The sequence below is a fragment of the Microtus ochrogaster genome, chromosome 15 (genome assembly GCF_000317375.1).
Source record: "Microtus ochrogaster isolate Prairie Vole_2 chromosome 15, MicOch1.0, whole genome shotgun sequence".
NCBI classification, from domain to species: domain Eukaryota; kingdom Metazoa; phylum Chordata; class Mammalia; order Rodentia; family Cricetidae; genus Microtus; species Microtus ochrogaster.
The window spans coordinates 261,754-271,977 of record NC_022017.1 but is presented as its reverse complement, the minus strand read 5'-3'; the positions used below and the strand labels follow the sequence as shown (position 1 = coordinate 271,977).

General features: G+C 42.1%; 1 protein-coding gene across 1 annotated transcript in view; it reads right to left on the bottom strand.

Annotated features, from left to right (window-relative positions):
• Positions 1–512: 512 nt before the first annotated feature.
• LOC101993909 (thymidylate synthase-like) overlaps positions 513–10,224 on the bottom strand; it is a 113,840-nt gene continuing 104,128 nt past the window's right edge. Inside the window, exon 5 of the mRNA XM_026782649.1 lies at positions 513–704. Within this exon, the coding sequence (XP_026638450.1) occupies positions 513–704 (192 nt within the window). The remainder of the gene's footprint in view (positions 705–10,224) is intronic.

The window sequence follows — 10,224 nt, the reverse complement described above, 5'->3', positions numbered from 1 at the left end:
GGGAGCCTAGGCAGTTTGGATGCTCAACTTACTAAACCTGGATGGAGGTGGGCGGTCCTTGAACTTCCCACAGGTCAGGGAACCCTGATTACTCTTCAAGCTGATGAGGGAGAGGGACTTGATCAGGGGAGGGGAAGGGAAATGGGAGGGGTGGCGGGGAGGAGGCAGAAATCCTTAGTAAATAAATAAATTTAAAATAAAGAAAAAAAAAGAAGAGAGAGAGAGAGCAGACATGGGGATGGAGGTACAAATGGGGACATGGACCACCCGGGACGGGACAGGACAGTCTACCTTAGGTCGTGGAGTCTGGACTTTACCCTGTGACTGAAGCTACTGAAGGAAGGGGAGAAGATATGTGGCCTGTAAATTCCAATTAATGGGATTCAGATCTGAAAAATAAATAACTAAAATGAGTGCATGCGGAGGAAGAGAAAATGGGATGACAGGAGCAGGGTGGTAAACAGGCTTGAAGCTGCAATGGGAGGGTGAGGTCGAACAAGGTGATAGGAGATCTAGGGGTCAGCTGTGTGTGCAAGACTGAGGCTTACAGTGGGGTACCGCCCCTCACTGAAGTCAGCCGGCTTCTGTATCACTGGGCTCAGAACAAGTGCTTCTTTGTACCAAGAGATGTTACCATTCGGGTCACTAGTTGCAAGGCTCTCTGTGATGGGGCTCCTGTGAAACACGTCATAATTTGCGTAAGTCTGAATGGGAGAAAAATGTAAGTCATTTGAAAGTAATTTTAAAAACAAACAACCTGGCAATTTAAAACTAGTAAAATAGAAAAATCAGTGTGTGTGTAAGTACCAATGGGTCCACCAGGTGTCAGTATTAATGGGGTTGGCACCCTACACCTCTTTTCTCTGCTTTTATTTAACAAGACTACTGGAGAGTTATGTGAAGATTCGAGAACCTTTTGTTCTCTGGTGTTTTGTTTGTTTGTTTTCCCCTTGAGACAAGGTTTCCTGTAATCTTCACTGCCTTGAATTTGCTATGTAGCTGAGGATGATGTTGAACCGTGTTGAACTCCCTTCTTTGCTGTCAGTTTGTTTTATTTTATTTTGGAGATAATAAGTTGCTAACCTGGAATTTATAGTGTCAAGAGCCAGTCTCAGCACCAGGTCTTTTCTTCATCATCACCTGCCCCACTTTCTTCCCTACTAAATTGTGGCTCTGACCTTCTGCCATCTTTTGTCTAGAAGGCTTTATTTTAACTACTTAGTCATGTGTAGTAATCAGTGAATGTTATTTGAGTGAATTAACGACTGGCCTTGTTTCCAGGAACAAGTGATCATAAAAAGTAGAGACTGTTTATGTGATAGTACAATATATTTAAAATACCCATGGTATGTGAGTATGGCTCATACTCATGGCACATACTGTATTTTTTATTGGACAATCCTACACAGGAAGTTTAATAACTTCTTTTTTTTTTTTGCTGGAAGGTGTATAATGACAAGAAAAAAATTGGCGTTTTTTGGTTCCTTCCTTTCAGATCACCCATTCAGGGGAGTTTGTGTTCCCATTGGATTCTCCACACAAACAACCTAATGAGTATCTTGTCCTGGGGAGATTTTGAGAAAAAAACTGCTTTAGTGTTAAGGTAAGCCAAGTGATTTTTCAAAAGCATATAAATACAGACTTTTAAAGTTAATACAGTGATCACTGATTTTCTTCATTTTTATACTTTTGAAATCTTAAAAACGGCCTAGAGATGAAAAGTGTAAGTTATAAAATCAACACAAATTTCTATTAGCTTGTGTTTATCCATAGTATGGTAGTTAATATGAAAAATGACATTCTAAAGATGTTTAAATCTTTAAGTTGATTTTCCTCATTGATTCTAACTTTAAATTCATTTATTAATAGAATTAATTACTATTTAAAAGAGGAAAAATGATGCAACTGTAGCATAGAATTAAAAATGATGCTTTAAGTAATAGCTTGTTATCTTGTTCTGTTTCAATGAGGAGCCCGGATGTGAAAGTGCCTCTGGTTCCAGATCAGAAACTGATTGTTAGTGTGTCCTGCCTTCTCCACTCACATAAGCCACCCCTTGGTCACAGTGGTGCTGCTCCCCAGCCTGCAGGTGCTTCCTCCTTCGCATTTCTGACAGGGATGGCAGAGCCTACGGTGGCAAGCTCGACTCTAATTTGCTATCCATCTTAAAGCTGAAATATCTGCCTCTTCTATTCTTCCCTGCTTTTAAAACGTAAACTGACTTTTTCCAAAAAAGGGGAAAAAAAGGCTTCCATTTTTTCATTTTGTACAGAAGTACTGAAAGACTACAGCAAGCCAGGCAGGCAGTGTTTGAAACAGTTTGCTCAGAATTTGCAGCCAGGCTGGATGAGTTGGGGCAACAAAGTCCTCAAGTTTCAGCACATGGATTATTTTATTGCTCTGGAGTCTGGACACTTACTGTAAAAGTTGTGCTGTCTTTACCCCAGCTCCTTCAGACTCATTTCTCCTTGGAACAGCCAGTGCACAGACATCAACTTTTATACCAGTGTGCTTAGAAATGTGCTTTCCAACAAGTGGGCATCCTTTCTGTAATTTTGAGATAAATGCTACAATTAAAGAGGTAAGCAATTAGTAGAAAGACCTGCCTCTTCTGCTGAACGAATTCAGAAAGCATGTACTGTGGACTCCAGGTCATGGACTTGCCTATGGAGATTGTTTATTTGATGGTATTAAAAAATAAATGGAAGCCTTATTCTAGAAAGAATCAGAAATTATTACCTGAGTCCAGATGTATGCATGTGTTTAAACATCAGAAACTCCAGCTCCCTTGGAGCTGGTGGCTTTGGGTGGCATCAATTTGCAGTACCCAGTGGTGGCAGTTTAACTGGGAAGGGCCATGTACTCTCTACTCTCCCAGTGTGCAGCTTCTGCTGTGCGGCTTCTTTGTGTTATCTCTGTGGCTCCTGTTTGGCCTGAATTTGCAGCCTCTGCTATATCAGAAAAAGTGCTGGCTAGGTAGTTGGTGTGTGTATGTGCTGAACAATTTGGGGATGTTTCCATTCTGTTTAGGGTCACTGTTTAAGCATGTCTTTATTTTGCTTTTTTCTAGAAGACAACTTAAAGATGTTTCTTATAGGAGTCAAGAGGTAAACACTGCTTATAGTTGTGAAATGCTATTTAGATTGTAGATTTTTACACAAATAAATATTTTTTTAGCAAGGTGTTTGCCTTTTTCTCTTTTTTTCTCTTTCTCCCTCCCCCTTCCTTCCTTTCTTTCTTTCTTTCTTCCTTCCTTCCTTTCTTTCTTTCTTTCTTTCTTTCTTTCTTTCTTTCTTTCTTTCTTTCTTCTTTTTTTCCTTTAGTGGTAAGGACTAAATCCAGGACTGAATCCAGGGATTCACCTACAATAGGCAGGCGTTATGCCATTGAGCTAAACCTCTACACTAAAATGTCTTTTGTCTGTCTGTCTGTCTGTCTGTCTGTCTGTCTGTCTGCCTGCCTGCCTTTATCTATTTATTGGGTTTTCAAGATAGGGTTTCTCTGTGTAATAGCTGTAACAGCTCTGACTGTTCTGAAACTCATTCTGTAGACCAGGCTGGCCTCAAACTTATCCGTCTGCTCTGCCTCCCAAGTGCTGGGATTAGGTGTGTGCTGTGGGAGCACCTTCTGTTCCTTCAGGCAATAGCCTTTAGATACCAGCCCACTTGGGCGTGGTCTCTTATACTGTAAAAGCAGCAGTAAAGGTGCCTGCCTGGTCCTCTTCCAGCCTGGTTTGCTTCCGGCTGCTAGACTCTGTTCCTGTTTGCACAGAGGACTGTTGTCTAGGACAGTGATCTGTACGTTTTCCCCTTAAATAAATAACCATTTTATTATTCATACTTCTGAACTGGTGTGGATTGCTTTGTGACTTATGGCATCATATGAGCACCACCACTGCCTGGCTTCTAAAATGTTTTAATTGAAAGGATTCTTTGAAAAGCTTGTTGAAAATATGTACTCAAAAATGATGCATTTTTATAACTGAAAACAATTTCATATAATCTATTCTAATCATGGTTTCCCCTCTCCATCTTCTCTCAGATCCTGTCCACCTCCCCATCTCTCCAACTCCATTCCCTTTTTTCTTTCTCTCTTTAGAAAATGAACAATAGAACTCACGAGTTTCCATTGTGCAGTGAGTTGTCCATGCTGTGGCCTTTGCAGTGGTCCCTCCTCCATCCGTGATCCACATCATAGTTTCACTCTGTAGATCATGCTGGCCTCAAACTCAGAGAGATTTGCCTGTTTCTTCCTCATGAGCTGGGATTAAAAGTGTGCATGTCTTTAATCCCATCTCCAGGAAAGCAGAGGCAAGTAGTTCTCTGAGTCTGAGGCCAGCCAGGTGTACAGAGCAAGTGACAGGATAGCCAGGACTACACAGAGAAACCTTGTCTTAGAAAAAACAAACAAAAACACCCAGTTAAAAGCCAGGTAAATGCCTTAGTCCTAGAATTTAGGAGGCAGATGTCTCTGAATTCAAAAGCAGCCAAGTCTATAAATTGACTTCTAGACTAGCCAAGGCTATGTAGTGAGACCCTCCCTCAATTCTCTTGAGACACTCTTAGTGATGTACCTAGCTACAGTTAGACTGGGCTGCTCAGTGCCTACCCTAGAAATGTGGCTTGAGTCCAAGAGTTCAAGTTAAAGGAGACTCATCTAAAAAAATTAAATTATCTGGGTGGCAGTGGTACATGCTTTTAATCCTAGCATTCAGGAGGCAGATGATCTCTGTGAGTTCGAGGCCAGCCTGGTCTACAGAATGAATTTCAGGACACCAAGAGATACACAGAAAAGCCCTGTCTTGAAAAACCAAGGGGAAAATAAAATTTAAGTGGTTTCTAATAAATAATTCACAAAAAGGAAAATAAGGCCAAAGAATTGGTTCAATGGCTAATACTGCTTTCTAAACAAGCCTGGTAACCTGAATTCTATCATTGGACACACATAAAGAAGGAGAGAGAACCAACTGTAAAAAGTTCTGACTTCTACACATGCATTCTGGCACATCTCCCTAGAAATAATGATAAGTCAAAATGATTTTAAAGGGAAAATCCAGCAACACACATGTTATTTGTGGGGCCTGGTGATGCAGGCCATTAGTCTCATCACCTGGACTCAGAAGCAAGGAGGATCGCCACAAGTTAAAGACCAGCCCAGTGTATAGTCTGAGATACCTGAAGATAGCACTGCTTGGAGGAGTGCATGGAATAAGGTGATGAGGAAGGCTCAAAAAACATTGGATAGACAGAGTAAAGGAAGAATATAGGAAGACTGTGGAACCTTGGGTATGTCAATAACACAAGCATCTAGGACTGCCCAGGATAAGAACAACTGGAGAACCGACATAAACAGGCTGCCCGTGTATGCTTAAGCATCGCCAGAGTATAGATGATGATGATGATGATGATGATGATGATAATGATGATGATGATGGTGATGATGAGATGAACCACAATAAGTTGAGCTATATAGGGCTTCAATCCTATAGTCTAAACTACCCAGAAGACTGAGGCAGGAGGAACTCAATTTTAAGAACTGCCCTTGCAACTTGAGGATATAGGGTTCATATATTCGGCATGTGTATATGGCTATGCATTATGTGCCTACAGTGCCTGTGGAAAACAGAAAGGGCATCAGATTCCCTAGGACTAGAGTTACAGAGGTTATGAGCTGCTATTTGGATGATGGGAAAGAAACCCAGCTCCTCCGGAAGAGCTACCATTGCTCTTAACTACTGAGCCATTTTTTTCAGCTCCATAAACAGAATTCTTGTCCACAACTTAACTGTTGGCATATAAATTCATCAGTTTATTTGCAATACTTGATAGGAAACTGTTTCATCGCTATCATCAACAACATTCAGAGGAGGAACGTTGACAAATTAGCTGATCAAGACAGAAGTGGCAAAGGTTCCTTTAGAAAGCTAATGATTGATGGAGTGTCTTTGCTTATGAAATGAATTAGGTGGTGGTCTTTAAGAGCTGTTGGCACACATCCATGGACAGACTGTTACTATCTATACTATTGGTCTGCACTTTTTCCTTTGCTACCCATTTCCTAATTTTTAGTATTTGTTAAAGAAGAAGAAGCTAGAAAAAACAATACCATAGTCTGAGTGTTGATTATTATAAATGCTAGATTGTGTGAATGTCAGGTGTGTGTGTGTGTGTGTGTGTGTGTGTCTGGTGTTGGCTTTGAGACAGGTTCTTGCTAATATAACCAAGCTGACTTTCTATCTCAGTGCTTCGGTTCTACTTCCTGAGAGCTGAACTTTCACACTTGCTCCTCCATACCCAATGTTTATGGTTGCATGTGTTCATGTATCTAAATGTAGTGCCTTATCCCTGGGAAGTTGTCCATGATCTGGTAAATAAAACCACACCCACGCACATACATGCAAACAGCCCTCACTCAGTAGATAATAAAGAAACAGAAAAGACATGAAAACAGGAGGGGCCAAGTTGGAAAGAAGGTTCTGGAGTGAGAAGTGGGTAAGAGAGGGGAGTGAGGGTGAGTATGAACAATATACATTTAAAATGATCAAAGATTAAATTAGTTTCTTCTTCTGTTGTTGCTGTTGTTTTCAGGCAGGATTTCCCTTATGTAGCCTGGCCATTGTGAAACACGCTCTGTAAACCACCCTAACCTGAATTCAGAGATCTGCCTGTCCCTGCCTCTGGAGCACTGGGATTATAAAGGTGGGTGCCACCACACCCTGGCCATATTTTTTAATTTTTCTAAAACTGTAATGTAGTGGCTTAAAACAAGGACCGTCTATGGCTCATGATTCACGTAGTGGCCGAGCCCGGCTGTGCAGTTCTGCTGGCCTCGCGTGAGACTGCTTACATACCATAGTCACCAGCAGCTTAAATAAGGTGCCTGCTACAGGATGGGTTCACCTCCGAGGCTGGCAGGCAGTTAGCTGAGGCTGTTGGCTTAATTGCACGAGTGCTCCTCTAATTAGAGAGCTCTACCAGGATGGCCTCGTTTCTTACCTGATCCGCACACATTGCAAAAACAAAAACATCAGTGCAAGTGTTTATCAAGGCCCTGATTGCCTCATGTATGCTAATCTAGGAGTAGCCAAAGACAGCCACATAGCTATCCCCCTGTGTGATTCCCCTCCCAGAGGTATACAAACATCCCTAGTGATTTGGGGAAGCATTCTGTGTCTGTCAGGTTTGAGAGGTGATATATAATTCAGCGGTAACACTTCACATGTCCTATGGATAAGGAGACCTCATCATACCAGATAAAGGAAAGAAAGAAAAGAAGAAGAAAGGGATTATGTTAGAAAGGAGAAAAACAAAAAGGAGTTGATTGGCAACAGTAACACTTTAAGTCAGGGGTTTCTTGTTAATAAACAGTAGCCCAGAGTCTCTAAAGGAAAAGATGTTTCTTTTGAGCAGCTGGTTTAGCAGTTCAACGGGCCACACCTGGTGATATCTTCTTGCTGGCAAAGTCCTCTGCAGTGCAGGGAATCACCTAGTAAGGGGCTAGGAATGAGCATCTGTCTCCTGCACACTCACCTGAAACTCCCCTTCCCAGCTTTGATGACTTTATCACCTCCCTATGGCCCAGCACCTAACACCTTAATTGGATTAAGTTTCCACCCTCTTAACAACTTAAAATAGTGATTAAGCTCCAGCAGGAATTTCCCTGAAGACAAACATTCAAACATAACTGGCTAATCCTCCAAATTAAATACAGGGCTCTAAAAAGCGCCAGAAGGATGTCTTTCCAATGTCCTTATCTTCTCAAATGTTAGTTTTATTTCGTTCTGAAAAGTGAAGGGCAATTTCAATGGCATAAATGCAGACTTTTCCAGTTAAAATGCTGTGGGACTCTGAGCCCCAGACCTACCAAGCTGGTAAAGAGCATTTTAGAATCCCTTCTCATTCCAGCCTCAACAATTTCCATGTTTCAGGTGGAGAGGTTGTATGTCTAAGTAGGGAGTCATGGACTAGTAAATGAGCTCGAGAACATGCTGGTTGCCTGTTGGTTTTGTATTGTTTGGGACAAGAGAATAATTTACGAGGTTTCTTTTGATCCTTCTGCTTATCCAGTTATATAACTATTTGATGGGGAAGGATCATTTTTTTCTTTCCTTTTTATTTTCCTCTCATATGTCAGTTTCCCTCCTTCCTCTCCTCCCAGTCCCGCCTCCACACTTCCCTTCTCCCCCAGATTCACTCTTCCTCCTGTAGAAAAGGGCAGGCCTCCTAGGGACATCAACCAAACATGGCATATCAAATTGCAACGTGGTTAAGCACATCCCCCTCATATTAAGGCTTGATGGGGCAACCCAGTAGGAGGAAGGGTCCCAAAAGCAGGCAAAATAGTCAGAGACAGTCCCTAATTCCTCTATTAGGAGTCCCACAAAAAACCCAAAAGCTCCGTGATGCAGAGGAGTGAGAACAGATGGATGCAGGCTCCCTGGTTGTCGATTTAGTCTCTGTGAGCCTCCTATGAACCCTGGTTAGTTGATTCTGCAGGTCATTTTCTTATGGTGTCCTTGACCCCTCTGGCTCCTACAACGCCCCCCCTACACACACACTCTTCTGCAGGATTCCCTGAGCTACACCTCGTATTTGGTTGTGGGTCTCTGCATCTGCTCCCATCAGTTGCTGAATGAAGCCTCTCTGATGACAATTATGCTAGGTCCCAATCTACGAGTATAACAGAGTATCATTAGGAATCATTTCATTGGCTTCTTACTTTTTTGGCTACTCGTGTTTGGGTCTATCCTAGGCCTCTGGTTCCTGGCCCTTTAGGTAGTGTCAGGCATGGGCTATCTTTCTTTGTATGAGTCCTGAGCTGGACCAGCCATTGGTTGGCCACTCCCACAAGTTCTGCACCACCTTTACCCCAGCACATCTCACAGGCAGGACAAATTGTAGGTCAAAAGTTTTGTGGCTGGTTTGGTGTCCCAATCCCTCAACTGGAAGTCTTGCCTGGTTACAGAAGAAAGCCAGTTCATGCTCCTTATCCCTGTTACTAGGAGCCTTAGCTACGGTCACCCTAGGAAATTCCAGGAAGGAGTTTCCATTATGCTAGGATTCTACCTTACCCTAAATATTCCCCCCTTGAACTTTCCTTCTTACTTAGCCTCTCTGGGTCTGTGGATTGTAACTTGATTATTCTTTTCTTTACAGCTAATATCCACTTTTAAGTGGTGCCATACCATGTTTGGAGAACCACTTCTTTTAATCAACCTACGGCGAATCATCTACGACCCAGAGCATCACACCGTGAATGATTCAAACTAAACCCAGAGCATCACACTGCAATCATTCAAACTAAACCCAGAGCATCACACTGCAATCATTCAAACTGAACCCAGAGCATCACACCGTGAATCATTCAAACTAAACCCAGAGCATCACACTGCAATCATTCAAACTAAACCCAGTGCAGCACACTGTGAATCATTCAAACTAAAGCATTACACTGGGTTGACTGTTGAGTGAAACCCTCAGTCTCCTTTCACTCTGTCATTGCACACTCTCTCTCTGCTCTTTTTATTTCTGAGAGCCTAAAGGTATAGGCTTTTGGAAATACATCCCCAACAAAAAGCATCTTCCCAACTCTCCACTGTTCTAGTTATGAATTGCTGAGTAACAGACTGCCTCACAACCTAGTTCTGGTCTTTGTTTTTGTTTTGTTTTGCTTCTCAAGACACAGTTTCTCTATGAAACAATCTTAGCTGTCCTGGAACTCACCTTTATAGACCAGGCTGGCCTTGAACTCTTCCTCCCAAGGCTGGGAGGCATGTGCACTCGCCTATGGGGATGCTGAAATACGGCATGTGTGTGAAAAGTCAAAGAAGAACTTGTGAGAATTTCAAATGCAACCTGTAAGAGCTTGGAGGCAAGTGCTTTTACCCACTGAGCAATTTCAGAAGCAGTGCCTTTTTCCTTCAAGGTCAGATCAGTTATTTACTACTCTTGAAGACTCTTTATTATGGCCTGGATTCAGATTTAGAAATAGAAGCTATCAGCCAGAGTAAGCCTATGTTTCTTGGCAATCTGTTCCTGGTATTTTCTATGGCTTCATTCTGCTGGACAAAAATTTAGCATGCTTTGCAGTCTCTTTGTTTTTCTTAGTTTGTTGTTTCTACATGAGCACTTGTATTGCAGGATGTATGGAGTAACAGGACACTGAATCTTGAGTGCTTTGGTCCTAGGCTTCTAACCTTCTTTGTGTGAAGGATTTCTTTTTTTT